A 24914-nucleotide genomic window follows, 5' to 3' on the forward strand; every position below is an offset into this window, starting at 1 on the left:
ACATAAGACGCCTCAGGCTTTATTTACGCAAATAACAAATAAATGTTCGTTACTCGGAATTAGATGCTTAGGTTAATTCTTTATTATCTAAACCTAATTGCTAGAGAAAAGGAAAACAATGTTAAGTCTAGAATTTGTATAAAAATGTTGTTTATATTCGGAAACTTGAGCTTAGACTTTAAGAAGTGTCAGCGGAATAAACAATGGCAATCGTTTGAGTGTTAGTGCAATTTACCTAGAAATTAAACTAATGTCTTAGACAATACACCCCGAGCGGATGATAATTCCAGCGCTCTCCTTAAAAGGATTTCGTCTAGACCACTCATGTTTTGTTCAGGGCCACCAGAAGGAAGATCAACCACTGGTGAAGACTGCTGTAGCCGTGACCCAGTCTATGGAGGCCTGCAGCTGCTGACTTTATGGCGGAGGCAGAGTATTCCCCTGAAATGAGCAATATTTAATAATTTATTGACTTAGTTATACACATACAGAAATGCAATTGTACAACTAAAGGTCTTGGCAAGTAAAAAAAAAGTAAGGAAAATAAAAGCAAAGCAGTTAAGCAGGGTTTAATAGGCAAGCGGGAATTTTACAGAAGGCGATAGCCTGATTCTGCTTATTTATTATACAATGCGAGAAAATGGCAATCCTTATTTTATGAAAGTTGTATTATATTATCAGTCAGAAGTTTGCAACGCAGTTAAGGAAATTTTTCCGAACCGAAAAAAAAATTTAAAAGCAAAGGGAAACAAACTTCGGCAAGCCGAAGCTCATATACCCTTGCAGCTGTTACAAAAAACAAATATTCTCGAAAACATTCAAATTATGCTTTACTTTCGTATATGCTTAAAAACATTTAAGATATGATGATTTGCAGCTCAATTATTCGATAGTTCCTATGGCAGCTATATGATATCGTTTTCAGATTTAAAAAAATGAAAAGCGTTGTTTTGGATTATAAAACCATTCCTATGCCCGAAAAAAAATCATCAAAGCTTCAATGGTTTTAAATAGGTACTCATATAATTCAAAATTTTGATGTTTAATTTTTGCAAACAGCTGCAAAGGTATATAAACTTCGGCTTGCACAAGTTTGCATCCTTACTTGTTTTTTTGTGAACTAACTTATCAGTTATTAAGTGTTAGGATGTAAAAAATTTGCGTCACCTACCGCTCAGGACGTGCAATTGCATGGAAACTGCCGCACTGTTTTCCGGCTCACATGTGTAGTTGCCGGAGTGAATCTTACGCACAAGTGGAATGACCAGTGAACCTATCTATAAAATCGATATCCATGAGAAATCCTCTTAAGAATTTTAGTTGTATCCAAATCCGCTCACCGTGTTTCGATTGTGCTCGGTGCTGCCGAAGATATTCCTGTCGATTTGCGTATACCATCCACTTTGGACACCGCTTGCCTCATTTTCGGCAGTTACTTGCTGGTCGCCACGGTACCAGAATATATATTTTGGGGCCTCTAGGGTGCCACGTACGATGCAGTGCAGCTCTACTTTGCTACCGGACTTCACAAAGCGCTGTCGATCGCCGATTAACTCAGTTCGGGGTGCTGTGAGTATAGATAAAAATTATTTCGTAATACATAGTATTGAAACCTGTTTGCTTTAAAAAGTCCATCAGTGACTTGTCCAACCAAATTCTAACCAAAGTGATTGGAAGGCTAAAAGGCTCGTTTATATACAAGCTAAGACTAAAATTTTGAGATTAAATTTGTATTTTTGCTTATTTCTCACTAAAAATGAAAAAATTCAAAGATTTATTTAATAGCTTCAATAGCATCAAGTTCTGATGGCAAACAAAGGGAGCTTGACTACTACAGCAAATCTTAATTATTAGAGTTCGTGTCTAAATAATCTGTTGATAACTTTCGATCAGATTTTAGAATATCAATAACATAGGTAAAAAATGTAAAATCAATGTCTTCAAGCATTTTAATTCGATATTTAAATATTGAAATAATTTTTTTTATATGTTATTAAATTTATTTAATTATAATTGTATGGCGTCGGCCACCTTTTACTATCAAATAAAGAATATATATACTTAAATATGCTAATATCAAATTGTTGTTGAATGTATTTAAATTTCGGTTTGAAATCTATTTTTTTTCTTTCTGTGCAGGACAATTTGTCGGATAGCAGTCCTTTCACTTACTTATCACAAACAGCTGCACCTTGGCGCTCATTTTGGGCTCCGTTGCCAGCTGGCACTCGTACCAGCCGGCGTCCTCCAGCTTCACGTATTTTATTTGCAGCGTCCAGCTGAGGCTGCTGCCGTTTCCCCGCTCCTGAACATCCGGACCACCTTGGGCGGAGACGTTACTCTGGGCAACCGAGGGGTTCTTGGTAGTTGCAACTCCTGACACAATCGTCGTCGATGTGGACGACTGGAGCAGCGATGCGAAGCGGGCATCGTTGATGAAGGTTGTATGATCCACCGCAATGATATGTTCGTCGCGCAAACGCACCCAGGAGAGCGGTTTACCGGAGTGCTGGTTGAGCTGCAGGCGTAAATAGAAAATCGTAATAATTTGAATAATTAGTTTCGTTACTACTTAAAAATCTCCCTGTGGCGCTAGGAAAATTATTGCAATTTCAGGTTGTTCTTAAAAAATGTAATAGCGCGGAATCTAGTTATGCAAAAAATATTTACTTGAAAAAAAACAGTTTTTGTTTTAAAATGCTTATATTTATTTAATTAAGAATCGTTCACTAAAAGTCAAGAAAATATGCATAATTTTGAATAGAAAGATTGGTATTCAGCAAGCCCAAATCAAGTTAAAAAATGTTGATTAATTTGTATTATAACTTTAATACAAAAAATAATTTTTCTATAAGAAAATGAGATGCTCTGGTCTTGAACATTTAAAAAAAACATTTTTTATTTGTTGTTGTTTTAAATGGTTAAATTAATATTAGACGAAAATGCAAGTAAACGAAGCTACCATTTCATTGTTGGCAAATCAGAAACCTCAAACACCGATTTCTCAAAACAACATTTTGAATGTCCGTGCATTTAAAAAATGCATAACCGATTAATATCAAGCTTGGCAAACAATTTTTGCATTAAAGAAAGATTACCCTCATGTAAAGTTTTAAATGAGGTTAACAAATTAATGCGATTTGTTAAATATAGATAATAATACCAAAAAAACATAAATCAAAATTATACTTCCAATTTTCTTGAAAATTTCAAAGTTTTGTTCTGTCTGACCTCCTATCCTCCTTACCTCCTTTTTTATTCTATGCTAAAACGATAAAACATTTGTTTTTGGGTTGCAATGGATTTTTATATTTATATTTTATATTTATTTATTTCCTGCTATGTCTACCCTAACTTTTCGAACTATCCTTGCACAACTCTGCACTAAATATATACAATTTGTAATGGTTTAATTATTTCCAAACTGGTTAAGCCGTTTCTATTTCGTAGCAATGTTCTCGAAATGCAAAAGACTGTGTTCCCCAACTTACCCTGCTCACTCGGCGCTTTCAATTACGCCACTCAACTAGACGGCCACCATTGTCCCCATTTGGGGGCACCACTCAACCACTCACCTTGCAGGGCAGATAGGCGTGCTGGCCAGCTTGGACGGTGGCGTTCAGCGGGGGCAGGCTGAGCTGGCGACGGGGCAGGAGCTCCCGCTCCTTCGCCAGCTCCTTTTCGCGCCGTAGCTGCTGGGCCTTTTGTTCGCTGTCGTAGGCGTGCAGACGGGATTGCTCGTTGGGTGACGGCATGGCACTGCCGGATGGGCTGATGTCTGCAGGTTGCACAGACACAGGTGCTCTGGAAGTGGCATTCTGCTGCCGGTGTGGAATGTCTGCGGGGATGAACTCGGGAAACGGCGGCAAATACGTGGGAATCGAGAAGCCCTTTGTCAGCGTCGCAGTGTCCGGCCTGTCGCTCCAAGAATCCAGCACCGTGGTGTCCTCCAGCTCCTGCTGGCCGTCGCCCAGCATCAGGACAGGAGATCCTGTTGAGCCCGTGTCCACCGCCATTGTGGTTGTTCCCGTCGCCGGCGGAGCAATTAGCGATGCGTTCTCCATGGGAGTGGCCGTGGCTGCCAGCGCTGCAAAGTAGGTCAAGAATGATGGACAGCACATCAGTCTGCAAGCCTTATCGAAATTTTCCCTGCACAAATAATTATTTTGGGCTTGTGTCGAATTGACACACAAACGAAACGCAGCTGTCACTTGTCGGTTAGAAAAAGGTCTACGAGGAAATGCGGCACTTGGGATACCCTTTCCGACTTAGATGTGCATTTTAATGAGTTATGTACCAAATTATAGTAGACCAAAGTAGATTTGAAGCTGTACGTTCTTATGCAATTTAAACCTTACTTTTGTGCAATATAAGAAAAATTGGGCTTATGAGTTTTCCAAAATATTATAGGGGTTACCCATCCGGGTAAAAAGTGAGATAGAAATATTCTATTAAAAAAAATTTGCTACAAGAGTTTTTTTTTAAGCTGTTACACTAGTTCATATAAACACCACTGATTGAAACATTAAGTTATTTTGCACAAATTTATTAAATTAAGTCCGGATTCCAACTTTTATAATTTTTTTTTTAATATTTAAAAAAATTTATCAAAATGTATTTAACATTTGCTTGCAAATTAAGTTATCGAAAAAAAACATTAAAATAAGAAATTTAACCATATATAAGATTCGTTTCTTTCCCTATTGCAATTTTATTAGATTACGGTGCATCCCAAACGAAAGCAAAGGGTAAATTATTTTGAATTTAAGCTGACGAAAAACTGTTTGCTTATCTCCCACCATAAAATTGAGCGCATTAGAAAAAGCTTTTTGTTTATTAATTGACAAAATGCGAATATGTATTTTAGAACATTTATATATTTGGCAGAAACTTTTTGAAATTCGTCATGTAAAATTTCAATTTATTTGCTTAGGACATTTCGTTCGATTGCATTTCATGTCAAGGGTTTGAGGTTGAATGGACGGTGGAAAAACAATATCGCTTTTGATAGGAAACAAATTTGTGTGAATTTGTATTTTTTTACAACAAATGCTAATTTATGTGCACTAGGGAACGGTGCTTAGGCGATAATTATCAAATGGGAAATTATGAAAAACTGGAATGAGTTTATAAAATAATTTAATAATGGTAAACGTAGTAAAAGGGAAAATGTAATGTTGATCAGCGGAGATTTCCACAAAATATTTCCTAAGTTTATAATTAAATTATTGGAACAACCAAAGAAATTATTTCATAGATATACGATGAGCTTAAAGTGAATAAGAAAAAAAATATATATATAAAAGTTGACAATTTAAATAAGTTAAAAAAAGAACATTTTTTAGTTGTTCTTCATAAATTATATTTATAAAAATTTAATTTTGTTAAACGTTCTGACACAACAGCGGTAATAGAAAAACCACGTTATTAAAACATTTGATACAAATATTTGAAAGTCGAAAGCCCATAATTTTGGAAAATTTTAGTTCACAGTAAAACTCTAAAAACATATTAATGTTATTTAATAAAAAAATTGTTTCTAAGTCCGGTGAGATGCTTCCGCATATGAAGCACATAATAAAATATATTGCAAAATCTATAATGTTTATTAAGGATACGTCAAATGAAGTTTGTTCTCTTGTTGATAATAAATACATTTAATGGTAATAATACCAAGTACAAAAAAATTTTGTTTTTTTTTTTTTGACTTTATTATTCAACCGTTTTGGGCTCAAAATTAATTCTGTATGTAACATAATCACTAACTCGCTAATCACTTTCACGCACAAATAAACTGGCCTTGACACTATCCAGTACTAAGAACATAAAAAATGTCACAATTGAATAATTTTATTAAAATCGGAAAACGATATCGTATATATCGAATAATTGAGCTGCAAATCATCATAGCTTCAATGCTTTTAAGCAAATAAGCAAGTAAATCATAATTTTAATGTTTTCAAGAATAGCAGCAAGAGTATATGAACTTCGGATTGCCAAAGTGTGCTCCCTTTTTTGTTATATATTATATGTATCCAATTTTGTAATAAAATATCAGGAAATATGGCGAGTAATGCAACCTTGACTAAAATACCTTTTGGGGTTTTCTAATAACACAAAAATATGGTAATATGGCAAAAATACATTATAAGATACAATTTCCAAAGCGACAGCTGTGCCCGGAAGAGGGCCACTTTGCACTCCTCGTAGCAGAGCAATCTTTTCCAGATGTGCCACAGACTCGAGACAGACCGGAACGATTATTCAGTCTGGCACTGGCCGTTTGTTAGCACCACCACGACTGTCAGCCTGGGACGCCGAGAGAAATCACTTTGCTTGTAAGTGGAGCTTGTGGCCAGGAGCAGAAGTGTTGGGGCATGGCGGTGACCCGGGCGGGAATCCGCTGGTTGAAAAGGGCGGAAGACCTGGGGGAGAAGGTCACCCGCCGCTGCCGCCCCTTCCTGCCCTCGGTGGCCCGCTCATGCCTGGTGGCCACCTTCTTCGAGGACGCCCTGCGCATGTGGTTCCAGTGGGTGGAGCAGCAGGCTTTCCTGCAAGACCGCCACCAGTGCTCCGCCGCCCTTGCGGTGGCCATAGTCCTGCTGAATCTGGTGGGCCAGCTGGCGGGCTGTGCCTTGATTCTGCTGCACCTGTTTACTAACTTTGCGGTTACCCTGCTGGCCGGCATAGTGTTGCTTCAGGTAAGTTTAATAGTCGGGACTTTCACCAAAAACATCTTGTAAGCCTAGAAAAAAACTCCTTAAAAAATGTTGCACACTTATAAATTATACGATAGATTTTTGATATATTTGGTTCTGAAGAAATAGTTTTTATATTATTTGCGATTAAAGCTAAAGCTTATATGCAACCTTAGGTTATGCAACCTTCCAACTTTCTAAACTTCAAATGCCACTTTCAAATTCTAATAAACTGCATTACTTTTTATTTTACGTAAAATAATAAAACTACACTGGTAGAAAAACTTTGTAAGTCTTAATGTTTTGTACTCAATTAAATAGATTTCGCTTTGATTATCATCGATTGCGATTTTAGTTATTTTTAATTTTTCATTTGAAAATGTAATTGAAATTTAACTTAAAACAATTTTAAATCTTATATTGGGCAATGCAATCAATATGCGTTGTATTTAATATTATTATACAATATTGAAATCAAATTCACATTTTACTCTTTCAATTTTTGATCAGTGTACTAAGTAAAAGCATCAGTTTGGTTAGTATTTCAATAAACGTATACCTTTTACTGCCTTTAGCTTATATTTAAGACAACGGCTATAAAATTGAAAATGTTGTCTTTATTTTGTGTGTTTCCAATTATTTACAGGGATGTCACATTTTTTGTGTAAGTATTAAGTTACATTAATTAACTTGGACTTTTATGAAGCAATCGACTTGTGTAGATTCATGAAAAAAGCTATGAAAAAAGCCGGAAATATTGTGTTTTCTTATGCTTAATAAAGGCCAGCGGCACTTGTTGGAAGTTTTCAAAAAGTTGTTTAATCAAATATAATAAAAAGACTAGAACTCGATAGTTTTATTTAAAGTTATTCGATTTTGACATTTCAATAAAAAGAGATATCTCATCCTGAACATGAATATATATTATAATTTATTCTTAGGTTCACATATATGAAGTGCCACTTAAGCTGCACCTGCTGCTCCGAAATTTCTCGCTGCTCGGAGGCCTACTTCTCCTCCATGTGGAATGCAAGGAGGCTGCGGTATGCCGGCTCTACGGCGCAGGAGCGGGATTGCCTTTTATTGTGGGCCAGCGATCCCAGCAACTGATGCAGCTCACCGGAAGGATCCTCCTGGCCCTGATGTACCTGACCTTGTTCCAGCAGTACTTCACAATTGCTGCTATGATCTTGAATTGCTTTGGCCTGATCCTGATGACTTTCGTCGTAATGGGCTATCGCACCCGACTGGCTGCTTTGTGTCTTTCGCTTATTCTGACCGTGTGGAATGTGACCACAAATGCCTGGTGGTTCGCAGAAGGCGACACCAGGGACCTTCTCAAGTACAACTGCTTTCACACTCTGTCGGTTGTGGGTGGTCTACTGATGGTTGTGGTCTTGGGTCCTGGGGAAGTATCCCTTGAGCAGTACAAAAAACACTGGTAGTTGTAGTCGTTTTAATATACATTTAAAGATCGGACGCAGAAAGATAATCAAAATATAAGCATTTTCCTTGAGCAAAAATAGGTCAAATAGAGCATTGATACTGAGTGTCTGTATCTGAAAATCTTTATTACACAGATTAATTTTAAGAATGCATTAAATTTAAATTTATTCATTGCATTATATTAAATTAAATTTATAAAATGTTCATGTCTCGAATATTAATATATTAATATTATTGCCTTAGCCTGTTTACATCCTTAAAGCTGAAATATCTTAAACACCTTTTTTATCCCTATTTAAAATAAAATATTAAATAAAAGTATTACCTATAAATATTTTTATTTTTCCAAGATAAAATTCAAAGATAAAAAAATTGACTTGAACAATTATCAAAAGCATAAAAATTGTGGATCTATATATTTTAAAATAAAAATAAAACTTTATAAAGCATTATAAATACATGTAAAATATAATAAAGTATAGCTTTTTGGTAATTCCATATTTAATCCAACAACAAACTGTTAAAAAAAGGACTCCTCCTTTTTGGACTGTTTAATGTACCGACTTGACTTTAATTGGGAGATCTAATACCACAATGGGAGTGCTGGCGTCTGGTCACTGTTCCACGCCCTTATTCTGATCCAATCAAGCTTCAAGCTCGCGGCCACATTGCAATTTTATTAGAGCATAAAATCCCGCAGATGGGCCTGAAATTACATAGTCATGCCTCCCACATTATACATTCAGCGTGGGCAAAGGACATGCACCTACAGCCACACCCACATCCACCCACAAGCGGCAGTGGCGGCATTGCCTACTTTCAGGCGTCGCCTTCCCGTTCCGCTGTCTCGCCTCGGGCGCAAATTTACGCGCAGCACAACAAATAACAACTAAGTATTTATTATGTAAATAATATTATGCCAAATGCCCACACAGAGCGAACATAAAGTGAGCGAACCTGCGAGGCGAAGGACTACAGTAGAGTTTCTGCCCAAGTTTACATTTTTATTAAATGCTGCACTCGAGAACAATTTTCAGGAATAGTTTGCCACTTTGCACTCCCGAGTTGAGTTTCCCAGCTGCAGGCAGTTGCATAGCCTAAGTAGCTGTTGTTGTTGGCTTTAAATAACTTAATTTTTCTGCAAAGTTTCGGGCCATGGAACACTGCATAAACAGGATTTCAACTCGATTATGGGCAGGTACATATTACAATATAATTTCATTCCAAATGTTTCATTTTCATTTTTTTAAATAAATCAGACTAGTAGGTATTTATATTTAGGTACTTTAGTTATACTTTTATATTTAATGCAAGTTGTTCTATTACTTTTTTGATGTGAGCGATTGATTTTTAAATGGCGTTTAAGGAATATGTAAGTTGTATTAAGCATTGAGTGCATCAGAAAGGTAATTGAGATCTAGTTAGTTGTTCATGATTACCTCACGGCAGGGATTTGAAATGCACAAGAAGGTTAACCACATTAGATTGCTTGCCAAACGTGGGCTGTAATACATTGTGGTATTAAGTTCTGACTCTGATTTCGGTTGAATATTGTTATTGACTCATGTGACCCACTTGTTCAATTATTAGCACCTAATATAAATGATTTTTAAAATTTCCAAACTATTTAATAAGGATCAGAAAATTATGCATTCAAAATTTTTTTTTAATTGATGATTTATTTAATTTAATTTATTTATATTGAAATTATTTTGAAAACTAATATATATATATTTTTAAAGGGTATTATTATTATTTAAAGGGTACCAAACGTTTCAGACCCAAGTTAAAATAAAAGTCCAACTGCTTTAAACTTTATTTCCTCGTTAGATTTTCAATTGTTTTCCTTGCTGCCAGCATATCTATGTAATTAAAAACTATTTGCACACAAAGTTTATAAAAACAGAAACCGACAACAAATAGAAGTACAACAAGTGCAAGAACAACACCGATAAATGAGAGCTACAACAGTTTTGTTGTGCGGTAATTAGTGTAACTGTACAGTAAGCCACATAAACTGATTTCGGTTTTTGGGTTTTGCCATTTCACCCTGACTGCCCATCCTTTCCAACGCTCGTCACACATTTTGGGCAAATAATTGAAATCATTTAAAAGGGACTTGAATTATTACTTGTTTAATGTTATTGTTTGCTGTCGCATTGTCACAGCAATAAATTTAAGATTTCTACTCAAATGGTTGAGCAATGATTGGTGCAAACTTTTCGGGCTTGGGACACAAAACACAGAGCACAGAACACGGAATATGGAACGCCCCCGACCCAGAGCAGCAGCTATAACATAATAATTCAAGTGGGGGACTATGGCGTGGGGCTGCTCGCTGGTGGAAACTTTATCTTTGTCGTGGGTACGGTTCGGTTCGGTTCTGTCAGGGAATTCGCGTGAATTTCGTATTCATTCGAGTGCAAAGTTGAAAAAGGCCAAGCCCAGTCAGAGGGGGCTTGTGTCTAATCGGACTGCCGCCATGAGATGATGCATGGATTATATCGTTTGGAAACTGAACAACCATTGCGACACTGCAGGAATTAAAACCAAATGTTGCCGGGCTTAACGTTTCACGGATTACGTTTGGACATTTAACACGATTTGCCGAAAATTTTATTTTAATTTCAGCCAGTCAAAAGTTTAAATTTGTTGCTGTTTTCAAAAATTGTATATGAATGTTTTGCTGTATGCTCATATTGCTTGAACTATATTCAATTATCTTTTATATTTCTAGACCCAATAAAATAAAACTGTATAGACTATGTTGTGCTGATTTTTGTTTCTTATTAAAGTTAGGAAATAATTTATTTGATAAAAATGAAAAAAATTCGTTTATTTAAATTAGAAAACATATCACATAATTCGATATTTAATATTGAGTTTGATATGAAACGTAAGTTGGTCACACTCAATCAATGATATTTTTTTTTTTGCATCTCTGCCAATTGGTTGGTGTTGCGAAAAAAATTCAATATTGAATATGAAACATAAAGTGTTTAAATCAGCTAACATCTTATAATTTAAAAAATCTAGTTTTACAACATTAAAGTATTCCCGACTTTTGAGGGTACGACAAGAGGAACCAAAAAGCAATTTTCTCAGGATCACCTCAAGCGCTTGCATAGCTTGTAACTGTGTAAATAGAATTAAAAGTAATGTCACTGGCCTTGATGACATAAGCCCCAAATTTGTACAAATCCTGATGCCAAAGATTCTGCCATACATTTTTAACATATTTTTTTTGCTAAGCAACAACCATTTCTTGAATAATCTCAAATAAAGGTTAGGACTGAAAAAAAACAATTTCTTAATTTTAAGAACATCGATTAATAGTCGATGGTTTTGAAAAAAGTTCTCACAAACATCGATGCAAGCTTAAATCGATGTTTTGCCAGCTCTAGATTTAGCTCTCGCGGCAAGATGTAGCCTCGGTTCGGGATCACTGTCCGTTTTACAATACTGCTTCTAATCGATTTTAAGGCTATCGTTATCGTTACAGAACAGCGGTATTCCCGCGGTGGTCAACACTGGTGAGCGCGGATATTTAAATCTTATATGGCATTAGGACTTCGCACTTAGAGGCTGTCCATATATTATGTAATCAAGATAAATGTGGCTGGGCCTAGAAACAGGCTTTAGTTGTACTTTCTAGGGGACACACATTGCCGGGGACACACCTAGCGAGGTTCGCATAACATCCAGACTCTCGGTGGAACCGTCACGATTATCAGCTTTTGACTGGGTAACAGGAACAAAAACGCTGGAAAATGTTTGAAACAATCCAAAAAAAACTGGACGACTTTGGAAAAAAAAAAACAAAAAATCTGCATAAAGTTAGAACATGCAAAAAAAAAAGCAAAACCTTTATATATATATATATGTTTTTTTTTCGTTTTCGTAAACAAAGTTCGTTTCGATCAATCGCAGATCATTTTTATGCACTTCTTAGTTGAAGCAGCATTTTTCCAGTCCTAGCATAAAACTAGTTCTGACATCAACACTCTATCTTAGTCATAGAATGCCTTTTAAGCCACACATCCCATCATTTTTTCTTATACACCTTCAGTATTTCAGAAAAGGTGCAAAAAGCCAAACAAACAAACTTCGACAAGCCGAAGTTCATATAGCCTTGCAGTCATTGCAAAAATTAAATATTTTTGAAAACATTAAAATTAAGATTTACTTGCGCATATGTTTAAAACATTGAAGCTATGATAACTTGCAGCTGAATTATTAGATAGTACCTATGGCAGCTATATGATTTCGTTTTCCAATTTATTAATAAGTCAAAAAGAATTTTTGAAAAAATTACAAAATAGAAAGGTTACATTTTTTTAATATTTTACTAGTTTAATATTTTAATTGTTCTCATGGGAGCTTTATGTTGTAGTCGTCCAATTTTAATGAAACTTAAACCGTAATTTAACCATTAACTAAAAAAAAAAATAAAAAACAGCAAACTTATAATTTTTTTTATTTTTTTTTCCGATTGTTCCTATGGGAGCTATATGCTATAGTCGTCCGAACCGGCTCGTTCGGACTTAAAAACTACCTGCAATAGAAAGACAGCTTTTGGGAAAGTTTCAAGCAGATAGCTTTAAAACTGGGAGACTAATTTGCGTAAAAACGGACGGACGGACAGACGGACGGAGCAACTCTTCTAGCTGATCAAGAATATATAAACTTTATAGGGTCGGAAATGTCTCCTTCACCGCGCTGCAAACTTCTGACTGAAATTATAAGGGTATAAAAATGGTGAAAAATCAAGAATTCCCGATAAACGCAATTTAAAAATCAACAAAATTGTGTAAATAAAACAAGTAATATTGTTAAAAATTTATTTGATCAGAGATATAAAGCAAAGGAAAAAGTATTATTACCAGATGTACCTCCGTCAAGACCTTACCCAGCTCAGCTAATACCATTTACGATATTTGCTTTGCACCATCACCTGTCGTCCTGCCAACCTGCCCAATACCCCGCACAGGTAACACCCAATTACAACTGGTTAGCATTGCTTTTGGGATTGGTTAACCCGATTAGCTGGTGCACTGCTGGCCGGACCCCATTAAGTTGGCTCAAACATAAAGTACGGGAAAATGGCCGGTCGGAGATTCGGGGCTTGTGTGCATGGGGGCAGTTGGTCTAATTAAGCGCCGTTCTGGACAGGCTAACAAGCAAGTTAAGCACACACAGAACCATTTAATTCGTTTGCGCGATTTCTTTTATTATTAATTACATGCGGTACACATAAATTTGACTTTACTCCTTGTTTTGGCAACTTTTTCGTTATTTATGTGCTCTCTGATACACAAAAACTCGTCCAACTGGAAAAATGGCGATCCTAAAGCAACTCACAGTCCTCACATGTCGAAAGCCCTCCGAGGTTAGATATGTTGAATATGTTGGGTGCCACTTGATGTGAATGGGGGGCATCTGTCGACTAGAGGAATTTACGTGGGATTTGTATTAATTAAATTGTGGGTGCGTACAAATGGGTTAATTGATGCTGGGAGAGACTTAAGGTGTTTATTTAAATTCTTGTTTAAATTCTTATACATTTTGTAAGACTCGACGCTTTTGTGATTCATTTAAGCTGCATATCTAGAGTCCATAATAATATTGACTGTCAGTTTGTTAAAAAAAAAAGTATAAAATACGTTGCTCAGTTTTAATTTCTCTCTTTTAGTCTATAACATTTCATCTGATTTTCAAATTTGGAGATTATGAGATTACTTTAATTTGCTGTATTGTAAATTGGCCATTTCTTGTTTGTTATAGGATTTGCAAGGCACATTTTTTTTAAGTTGACGAAAAAGACAATGGTTAAAAGTTAAAATAGCAGTAAAATTTTAAAATATTATGTTTATAAATAAATGGCATTACTTGGTTTATGTGTTAGTTAACACACAACCACAACCGAAAAACAAACTTGGAATTAATGCAATAATACGAAGGAAGTACTACTAAAGTAGCTCCCATAATCATGCAAAGCTCTTCAGATGAAACGCCATTACAAAGCATTTAACTGCTGGACTACGACAGCGGCATTCGGAATGCTCTCCTCCGGAAGCTTGAGATCGGGCAGATAGTTGATGGAGGCGGAGAATCGCATGGAAACCGTGCCGACTGGCTGGTTCCAGGTGTCCGCCTCTTGGGGCTCCAGTTCCCTCACCAGCAGCCACTGGCTGAATGCCGCCAGTTGCTCTTTGGTCCACTTTGTGTACTCCGATCGCAGCTGGGTGGACTGGCTGAAGGTCAGCAGGAGTGGTTCGAGGACGGGCTGGCGCTGCCTCAGGCTCAGGATGCGCCCCATCACGGGGGCTTCCCACACCACCTTACAGTCGAACAGCTCCAGCTCCCGCAACATCGGCTGGGAGTTTATGTAGCTGTACAGCTTGATCAGGGAGCATCGCCGGAAGCTGATCGTTTTGCAGCAGAAGGGCAACGGTGGACCGCCTACCTTGCCCAGCTTGCAGTTGCTCAGCCGCAGTTCCGTGAGAGCAGTGCACTGGGCCAGCTGGAGCTGGGACAGATGCAAGGGGGCCACCAGCCAGGAGCCATCGAAGCTGAGAGCCTGGATATGGAACCGCTTGGCCTGGATGATGGCCTGCACAGTGGGCAGCCAGTCCATGCCCGGCCAGAGTTTCTGGCGCTGCAGTGTGAGGTGGGTGAGGTTCACCAGGTGGCAGATGGCCAGCGGAGTCCCGATTTCCAAGGGCAGCAGCAGCACCTTCAGCTGGTGGCAGAGGCCTATGTTCCGGATATCGTAAACGGTGCCGGGCGCCATCTTGTCGTGCAGAACCAGGGTTTCCAGGCGGCGACAGTTCTGGAACACCTCCTCCAGAGTTGCTTGGGAGATGTTTCCGATGGAGAGGGTGCGTGATTTTCGCAGGACAGGAAAGTGGACGTGGACGGGCCCGGGTAGGCAGGAGATCGGATGCCGTGATTCCTTGAGTCTGTTCTTCTCTAGCAACAGGAGCAAGCGGCACTGGTTCTTGACCAACTGGGAAACCTCCGTCTTCTGGCTCATCGTTCTCAAGTTAACGGCAGAACAGATTATCCACGACTTTACTAATAGCAAATTAGCAAAAAAATTTTCATCAAATTTCGGCAATGTGACAGCTTGTCAAGCTCTTTTTAATTGTTTTTGCAGCCCTGCAGTGCTGCCGAACTCAACCGTGTGAACCAGTTCAAAACAGGGATTCTACTTTCCGCAGGGATTCTACTACTGACATAGTTGAATTATCAAGAATACCAAGAGTTGAATTATCGTTTAAAAAAGTTGCTCGTGCTAAAAAATTTGAATATTATTAATAGTTTATCTTTTTCATTTGAAACTTTCCTTAAAAGGATGTGTGAAGAAAAATGAACTAGCTCTGGCTGGGAACCCATGAGTGAGCGATAAAAGTTATCGAAAAGTCACAGCTTTCACAATCAAATATTAAGGGTACCTTTCAATTGCTGAATCGTGCCATTTGCAAACTTCTGGATAATTTAGCTTTTAAATAATTTAAAGTAATTTTTTGTCTTGCGAAAATTGGGATTAGACCATATATGACTGTATAAAAAAAAATACACCATTTGGATCTGCAAACTTTTAAAGAGATTTCAAAAGTTCAATACTAACACTACTGATTCCTTTTAAATAAAAACTCTTGAAATTGGGGACCAACTCGCTTATTCCGTCCATTAGCACTAGCGGTGTGCTTTGCTATAATTAAAATAAATATTATCACTTAAATCTCCTATGGTTTAAACTCAAGTTAAGTAATTTTTATTTAATTGAAGGAGAATATGTTTAGTTAATAGTCTGATTTTGAAAACGCCTACACAAAACGTCAGTTAAAACTAACATCTGCACCGAATCAAAAATGGTTTCCGGATTTAAACAACTTAGAACTGTAATATTGGATATTTTAAGCTTCAAAATATTGTCAGTTAATGTTTAGTCAAATGTCACTGAGCTGAAGTCGTCAGTCATTTGAAAGGGCTCAAATCGCTTTTGATTTATTATACCATTTAAAGGTTTTTCATTGGTGCCCCGGAGCCGGTGTCCGTTAAAGATAAAATGGCACGATTTCTTTCAAAAATTAAATATAAAAAAAATAATGGAACCTCTGGCCTTTTACGCTCGCCTGACCTAATGTCATTTTAATTTCCATGTATGTATTCACGCTCGAGGCGCCCCCAGATAACCGCTTCTGCGACATCTTCCAGCGGGGGAGTCAAAAGTGTCACTGGCTTTGTGGTAGTCTGACAGTTGAAAAATGAAACGCTGGACTGGCCATGATGTGGTCACAAAAACTGGCTCCATTCGAGGTTCCTCCCCGCCCCCCGGGTTTCCTTGGCGCCCTGGCTGGGGGTGGGGTGTTAGCCATTGGTATTTATGTGCGAAATTAAGCCGAATGCCGAGCGGTTGGTGGGCCTGGTCAAGGCCCAGGAGAGACCCCCATTAGACCATGCCAGGAGCCGCACACGCTTGGCACATGTTGAAGCGCATTAATTAGAGGGCATAACTTGTCATTTATTGATTCGCAGCATTCAGCCAATATTAGCAAATACTGCCTGCTCAAATCATGCATAATCGAACTGTTCGCATGGTTGTCACTCTCATTCAGAGAAAAGGTACACAGCGAAAAATAAATATTTACGAAATTTCTTTTTCCCCATATTAAAATTTTTTTGACTTTTACTAGTAAGCTTAAAGTTTAAATTTTTATATAAAGAAAGAGTACAATCTGTGTTGTATTTCGGATAATAAATCTTTTACAGACGTTCTTCTTTAGTTAAAAACTTAAACTGACATTTGCAAGGTGGACCACCTGTTTTTTGTCCGTGTAACTGGGCGTTGGCAGAGGAGCAGCGGGGGGCTTAGGCCAAAGACGCCGGGCCAGGGGTTCCACCCATGGTGAAGCATTTCTCATTGTTGCGAGAGAAATTCACAAGCCGCAACCATTTGCATTCCCCAACACAGGTTGCCCCGCTCGCATTCCCCAACGAAAGAAACTCTTCACATGGCCGGAGGCTGTTTGCAAGAACGAGCAGAGAAGTAAAAATGGAATCATAAATTCCTGCTCTTGCATTCCCCGAATCCACCTCCTAGCCCCTCGTCCGGATCCGACCTACATCAGCAGCCGTCGCACATTTTATCAATGGCTGCACGTTTTGTTGTGGTTACCCTTTAACTCCGCGTGGTCGCATAGACTCGGCTATGATCTTTTCCCAAGGTGTCCCGATAACAGCTGATTTCTGACAAGGGTTATGGCCATGGTCTGTGATGGATTGCTGTCGGCATACCAACTAAGCAGGCAGAGGAAATCCAGTAGTCAAGTTTCCTGAGTGCCTTCGTTACATGATTTACATTTAGAAAAAAATAATTTAAATTCTAAAAAAAAACTTTTTTCTAAAGCTACAGAAATGTAAGACTTTTAGAGGACAGAAACAGAATAATAATAATTTGATCAAATAGTTTATGGAAAGTTTTTAGTTTTACCGCCATTTAAAATGGTATTATTCTCTTAAATATATATTTTTTTGTTTTTATGTCCTTACATCCATTATTTTATAGGGTTTATTGAACTAGTATTAAACTATAATTTTTAAAGAATAAAACTATGTGTGTTGATTTTATGAAAATGTTAAATACTTCTTATAAATGAAGCGCATTAAAATGGTGCTTTGTCGTTTCCTTCGTTAATGAATTGATGCTTCAGGGCATTAAATTGTCGCATATCGATCAAGATGTTTGATTTTTTTTTCAAGCCAAATGGAGACGCGCCGTATCGTTAACTTCGACGACAGTGGGCCGAGTTCGACGTTTTGTGGCATTCTGCTCTCGCACACAGCAATTACACGGAATAAGTGATGGCGCGAGGGGGAGTGTCTGATAGGCGGGGCGGGAGGACACGCCCATTTAGCACTCGACTGCCTTCGATTGCTTTAAAGCGTTTCCACTCCCCCTCTAGGTTTTTCACAGCCTTTTGCTTTCGTATCTCCTGATTGACGATTGTTGTCTTTCGCATTGCTGTGCCTGCCGTTGTTATTGCTCATAATTTATACACTTGAATAACCAAATACACAACAACATTCACCGCGGGGCGGTTTTGTTAGGCTTAGTATTGCTCTCGAGGGCTCATTACGGACTTGATGCGAAAACGTGGCCCAAACATCCTCGTGTGTGTCCATTAAGGACAAATATATGTAGTGGCTGGTGTCACCACTTGTCCAAAGCCCAATTTATTGTCCGAGTAAATATACGAAATTAGTGGGGAGTGCAAATAGGTATATTACCATCAAAATAGGCACTAGCAGGTCTTTTTGGACAACCATAATTGGGAAATGTATTAAGTAATAATTTAATTAAAGCTGTTGATTTGCGAAATAAATGAGTGAAATTTGTTGATATACCGCTTCATGGTTTGCCAAAGTCAAAGAATGGTTTTAATTATAGAAAATAAATAACTTTAACACAATTTGATTGTGGTCTAATTTTTATAAGTTAAAAATATTAAGTAATAGGTAAATAAATCTTACATTTATAAATTTGAAATGTGACGATTAAAGGTAAACAAACGGTTGATTATTTAGGAACCTACTATACAAGAAGCACAACTTTTGGACCTTATGATATTTATTTAAAAGCCATCCCTAAGCCGTAAATGTTAATATAGAAAACTTTTAGGCAAAATCATATTGCTCGCATATGAAAACTTAGAGCTTGGTCATTACGACAATCCAGAGTTAATTAATTACCGCCAGAAGCTATTTATTAGTCTGGAGTTAGGTCGTGCCTCCAAATTGCGTATGCTTGAATTTATTCAAGGGAGTACAGAATTCGGGAATTATTTTGTGATTCCTGAGCTGGACCGTGAAATTTATGGCCTCTCAACGAATTCGGCTAATGGCTGTATTAGCGACGCCAACTCTTTGGCTCCACTTAGCGCAGTTATTTAATTAAAGCTCGGTCCTTGTGCCTTGGGCCACGCCCATCGCCGGAGTCCCAATTTTTTCTGCTGCCCCCCTTCAACGGTTATGTGTTTTGGCCATAAATAAATTAAACGTGACATTTGACCGCCATTTGTCTTGGGAGTCGTTCTATGGTAAATACTTGTATCTCCTATATAAAACATAGTTGAACTCGCCCTGCTCCTGCTGCTGTTTTGTATGCGGTCCATGGTCGTGGCATAATTAACAGAGATGGACATGGGCGTGGCGCTGCCTTTGACCTTGGCTAGTGCGCTGATTGATGGCTTAAGTGTTATTTGAGTGTCTACTTATTTCTGTTCTCGCTTTGTCCCATTGTTTTGGCCCGAACTTCGCCCACTTCCAGTTGGTCTGCGGCCCTACTCGTTTTTGCTGGTGACCAATTTAATTACATCACATATGGGTGCGGACATGGAGATGGGGTCGTGTGTTGTTAATGATATTGCCTTGGCATAGCCAGCAGTTCGGCTGAGATTGATTAGATCTGGCAGCAGCAGCAGAGAGATACGCAGAAAAACAAAATTATAAATATTATTTGGCAATTATTCAGCCGCAAGTACTTTAAGCCCCTTTAAAAGCCGCCAAGACAAGGCTTTTCTAGCAAATATTTGCCCAAAGATTGCCTAGCACAGTGCATAAATAATTGAGTGTGCCTTGAATATTTAAGGCTTACAAGGAAGTGAAATCAATTTGATGATAGAGTTCACTCAAGTTGAAATGAAAAGCTCCCATAATTTATTCAATCTTGCTTTGAGAAGTATTGCTCTGAAATTACGGGAAAAACTGCAATTATAGCGAACCATCAATTGACTGCTTTATATAGGCAAGCTCGGACCTGTTCTAATTTCACAAGGGAAGAGCAATCACATCACGCATCCGACCTGTTGAACAGACACACCACATCCACCACAGCCACCACCCTCACTCACTCATCCTACGCACGCTCAGAATTTAATCAACTCGAGATTCAAAACAGAGACGGTTAGCAAGGCCCGCTCCAATTAGGCCGAGCTAGAAAATATGCCAGGCATTTTCATAAACTACTCGAAAAACGAAAGGCAAATATCAAGCCGGGGCTGACTCGCAATCTTCACACGTTGCGTATGCGTAATGAGTTTCTGGCACCGAAAAGGCAGATTTCCTTTCGGGTGACAGGTGCCTGACAATCACATGAGCGCGTGTGAGCGCTCGACTAAATGAAAATTTGCACTGCACGATTAAATTAACTCGACAAGCTTATAAAAATCGTGCCAACGAGTTGCCAACGACAATGCAGCCAAGCAAATCTCATCATGTAAATTAAATTTGGCAAACGCTCCACTCGACACTTGCACAAAAATGTGCGAAATTGAATTAACTATGCATGCAAAACAAAAGCTTAGCGCCAAACAAAACAGCAGGGCACATGGAACATGGAACTCAACTCAACAGATCACGTAGCCAAAAAGTTGGACAGGGTGCCGGGACTCGGGACATAGGGCATTCTCGCATGGTAAACACAAGGTCTCTGGGGCGTTCCTGGAAGCGATTTTCCCGGGGAATCCAATGCCAAAGGGATCAAGAGATTGCTGGGTAGTTGGTTACGCGATTGGATGGCTTAGGCCGGCTAGTTCAGAGTCTGGAAAGACCGATTGGAATTATTGGAGTGTAAACAAAGCTGTGACTCACATAACATTTAAACCAGAAATGCTTAATAGTGCTTTAAAGGCTCGAACCTATTTCTTGTGTCATTTAATTTATGATGTTTTTGCTTCAACAGCCAAAATACCAATAAAACGTAAAAAATCGCAATCTCAAAGAATTTTGCTAAATACTAAAAACCAATCTGAGAAAGTAAACTATACCACAGGGGACAAAATTGTAAAATATTGTATAAACCCTTAAATAAGTCTCAAACTTTTTTCCTTTACTTTAAACTTATCTGCCCTGTGGGCACTCTTCCGAGATCATAGATGATGGGTTAGATCAGGGCGAATATATTTTAGGAACCAACGCGTACATTAACAGTAAAATAGAAAATCGATGAGAAAAGAAAGAAAGCAGAACTCATAGTTCCACGAGTGAAATTTTCTTATGACACATTATAATAGCAAGAATAATTGTTAAGGTATTAAGAAGTTTAATGTGCCTCTTAAGACGCTAAGGTCAATCCCAAATAAAAGACAAATTGCAAGTATTAAAAATTTCAAAATAATATTTTAATATTTTAATGAAATTTAGTGCCCAAAAGCCCTGTAAAATTATCGGAATATATTTAAATGACATTTAATTCTTAAAAGCCCTGTAAAATGATCGGAATAAGTCAATGACATGCTTAAGTTTACAACGTGACTTAAATATGAGTAATATTTAAAAAAATATCATTTACTTAAGTATTATTTTAAAATTATTTTCGCCTAGCAGCGTGGCGAATTAGCGGTGAAATCGGTGAGCAGAGTGCACGCCGGATTCTCTCTTATCGCCCTAAGTAAAAGAAGTTTACACTTACGCGCTCGCATGCCACGAAAGCTGACAGCTGCCAGAAATGCCAACAGTATGCTGGCAGTTCCCGGACTCCTCCCGGCCAGGATGCCTGTCCCCGCGTCCACCAGCGTCGCCCCCTGCGCAGCGCTCCTTTTCCCGCCAGGACATTTTTCTTGGGCGAGGGCGAGGGCTTTTGTCGGTTGTCGCACCTGGGCGGGAAGTTGGATTGGTTTGGGATTTACTTTCGGATTTCGTATTTATTTCTCCCGCAGCTAGTTATTCCAAGTTTGGCCAGCTCAAGTAGCATGTCATTCTGCTCCTGCTTCGTGCTGTTTGTTCTGGCTCCTTTATTTAATTATTTGCATTGCTTTTATGAAGTCTTCTCGGTTGAATTTGCATACCACATTTCACCCAGGGGAAGGGGCTTTTGGTAGTACGGACGTGACTGCTTCCTCCGCCTCCGTTCTAGGATTTTTGTTTTTATTTCACCGAGTCAGACCGCAGAGAACGTATGTTTTAGCTTGTTTCTTGCTTTATTTGGCAGAGCCAACCGCAGCAGCCAGACTAGAAAGGCGAAAATATAAGTTCGGCCAGAGGAAAGCAGAAAACCACCAAGGATTCACTGCCGTTAGAATTCTGTTTATGTGATAAATGGATATTTATCCGGCTCTGCCTCTGGGCATAAGTTTTGGCCTGGCTTGATTATAAGTCAATAAATTAATGAATTGCATGGCCCCCATGCTCCTCCTTTTCCACTCTCCATTAGTTCTGCTTCCTCCACTTCTGCTGAGTCTGGCAAATTTTTAATGGCTTGTTTGTTATTTTTTGTTGGTCAAAAAGTCGTTATGCCCACAAAACTGTGTCGACTACTCTAAATGAATGCCAGATCCCCATTTATCCGGTCGGAGCTGGCAAATCGAAGTCCCCAAATAGCAAAAAAAAAAATGGAAAGTCCTAATGCATTATTGCACTCCATAATATGGGGCGATTAGAAGGATGTCTGCTGCTGTGGACCAACGTGTAATTAGGGGTGCTAAGCAACAAATTGATATATTTTTCGAGCGAGAAATCCGGTCATTAGCTTCCGAGATTTTCCTAATTCACTCATAGACATTAGCAGTGTTGTGTTAAGGAGTACTCTTTTGCCAAAAGTGCCAAAATAGAGATTGTTTTTCCCGCTTGAACTTAATTTATGTATAGGAGCCCATGTGTATTTTGGTTTCTAACGGAACGCAAGTAACCTTACATTCACTTAATGTAAGTAATGTACACGTGGTCCTAAAAAGACAATTTTTTTGGCTTGTATTTTGTATTTCAAAGATTAAAAATGTCCGTAGACTCTAAGCAACTGCTTCAATTTCCTTTCAATTTTTTTTTAAATTTATTTAATTAAACTTTTTATTTGTTGATTTAAAAATTTAAATTTAAACAAAATAAACAGCAGACGATTCCTTATAAAACGCAATTATTTCTAGAGTCAAAATGGAAGTGTTGCACTATAACAGGGCTTTAATGCAGCTTTTATCAAAAACAAATTTATTTTGTGATTTTGACAATAACTTTCTTTCAAAATCGAAAACATTTTGGAAAAACTGTGTCGAAGTCGGAGTGCTTTTATAGTTTCCAAACAAGTGCCATTCGTAGCTGGCTCTCTACGTTATCGAAAAACTTGTCGTAATTGGTAATTTCTTCTGAACAGCTTTTATTTAATTAGACTCAGTTGTTGTCTTTTACTACACTTGATAACGGAATTCCTAGGACAATACATTTGTTATTACTTCAGTTGTGTATGAATTCCCCTCAATTATTAAATGTTATTCCACTGGCGGGATATGTGATATTTACGTTGAATTGCTTTGCGTTGCCAAGCAAAAAATCCTTTCTCGTTTTTCGTTGTTTTCTAGCGCTTTTTTTAGAACTGCTATCAAATATCTTGCCCGAGTCTGTCACCTGTCTCAACGCCCCTATTGATTGAAAGGCATCATTGTAAGCTTCAGCTTTCCACTGCTTGTTTTCGCCTTCTGCCTGTCTAATGATACCAAAGTCCTGGTGGAATGGGGCCTTTGCACATTAATGAGTTTTAAAGTCTATGGGAGAGCACGATTTCTGAGCTAAGCCGAGCCGATCAGAGGTGTGGGCCTAAGTCTGTCTCTAATCAGATTACGTTTCCATATATTACATCATATGCTCATCAATATAATCAAATTGAAATAGATGGGGGCCAAACAATAGCACGAGCCACATTCAAGGGAAGGGGAAGGAGGCCTGGGCCAGGCCAGGTCACATCTTTCACTCCATTCACATCAGTCAAATCCTTCACGTTCTTGTTCGTTCTTTTTCATTTTTCACGTTTCGTGGATAGACGACGACGCAATCAACGTTTGGCGGCGTTTGACTTTCGATCTTGCCTAGCTGCCTGGCTGCCTGGCTGCCTCCTTGTGGCCCTGCCTTTGTATCTGTATCCGTTCTAATGCGCAGCAATTTAAAATGTGATTTTCCTTGATTTATAAAAGACACATTGCACTCACAGTCGTAGCTCACAGTATTTCACAAAAGGGAGGCATACTTGCACTCCACTCCGCCGCACTTCACTTTATCGCGAGAGGGGAAGGGGGAGTGGGCGGACACGCCCACATCCCAGTTGGCACACATTCCCGCAACTAAAGACCGGTTGTGGGTTGGCGATGAATCAGATTCAGATTCAGAACAGAGTCTGGAGATCCCAGTGTATTCACTTTCGTAGCATTCAAACAACCGCCCGCGAAGTGATTTAAACTTATTTGGGGTCTTCGAATTCCCGCGCTTCTTTTGCCCGCTCAACGACCGTTGCTGTGCCATGCAAATTCCAAACTAAAACCGGAGCATTTCGCGATTCGCAGTGTGCCTATGCCAAAAGGTCCATTTTAATTCCGATGGTTCCACCCCTTCTGTTTCACGATGTTTCGTCCTTCGAGTACAGTCCGTTTCATTCCCTGCGATCCGAATTCCGAGTTCCTCAACTCCAAATTTCCCCTATCGATCCATTCCATGTCGTCTCTTGAGTTTTTCTTCGTTTCAGTTCGCCAAATTTTCCCCTGGGTGCCAGTTTTTCCATTTTGTTCCCATTTCCCATTCCCATTTCCCCATTAAGAGGGGAAAACACGAAGGAGAATGCGAAATTGGAACAGGGGTGCCTATGGCTGTTCTCAGCTTGCTGTAAAAAACTCTGTTAACCGCTTCGAATCAACAGGCAGTTAAACCCAGTATTTGTTCATGTAACGATTTTCCTTAGCATTTAGCATTTTAGGGACTACCTTTGTTTTCCAAACTAAAATTTAA

At 38.5% G+C, this 24914-nt stretch overlaps 3 protein-coding genes across 3 annotated transcripts; 1 reads left to right on the forward strand and 2 right to left on the reverse strand.

Annotated features, from left to right (window-relative positions):
• Positions 1–24422, reverse strand: LOC128265511 (uncharacterized). The gene is given in 8 exon segments (XM_053001553.1): positions 1–441; positions 1172–1277; positions 1341–1567; positions 2173–2518; positions 3576–4087; positions 21622–21712; positions 21714–22160; positions 24125–24422. Coding segments are annotated over 7 exon segments (1452 nt in total). The 5' UTR covers positions 21765–22160; positions 24125–24422; the 3' UTR covers positions 1–322.
• LOC128265521 (surfeit locus protein 4 homolog) lies at positions 6205–8274 on the forward strand. Its single transcript, XM_053001580.1, has 2 exons — positions 6205–6701; positions 7640–8274. Exons 1-2 carry the CDS (start codon positions 6378–6380, stop codon positions 8141–8143), a joined length of 828 nt encoding a protein of 275 aa, XP_052857540.1. The 5' UTR covers positions 6205–6377; the 3' UTR covers positions 8144–8274.
• LOC128265519 (uncharacterized) lies at positions 13758–15354 on the reverse strand. Its single transcript, XM_053001565.1, has one exon. The coding sequence runs from the start codon at positions 15178–15180 to the stop codon at positions 14161–14163; it is 1020 nt and encodes a 339-aa protein (XP_052857525.1). The 5' UTR covers positions 15181–15354; the 3' UTR covers positions 13758–14160.
• Positions 24423–24914: the final 492 nt, after the last annotated feature.

This window comes from Drosophila gunungcola, chromosome 3R, assembly GCF_025200985.1.
Source record: "Drosophila gunungcola strain Sukarami chromosome 3R, Dgunungcola_SK_2, whole genome shotgun sequence".
NCBI classification, from domain to species: domain Eukaryota; kingdom Metazoa; phylum Arthropoda; class Insecta; order Diptera; family Drosophilidae; genus Drosophila; species Drosophila gunungcola.

Coding starts and splice junctions, on each gene's coding strand:
- LOC128265521 (XM_053001580.1), top strand. CDS start 6,378: ATGGCGGTGACCCGGGCGGGAATCCGCTGGTTGAAAAGGGCGGAAGAC. Junction 6,702..7,639: donor CCGGCATAGTGTTGCTTCAG/GTAAGTTTAATA, acceptor ATTTATTCTTAG/GTTCACATATATGAAGTGCC.
- LOC128265519 (XM_053001565.1), bottom strand. CDS start 15,180: ATGAGCCAGAAGACGGAGGTTTCCCAGTTGGTCAAGAACCAGTGCCGC.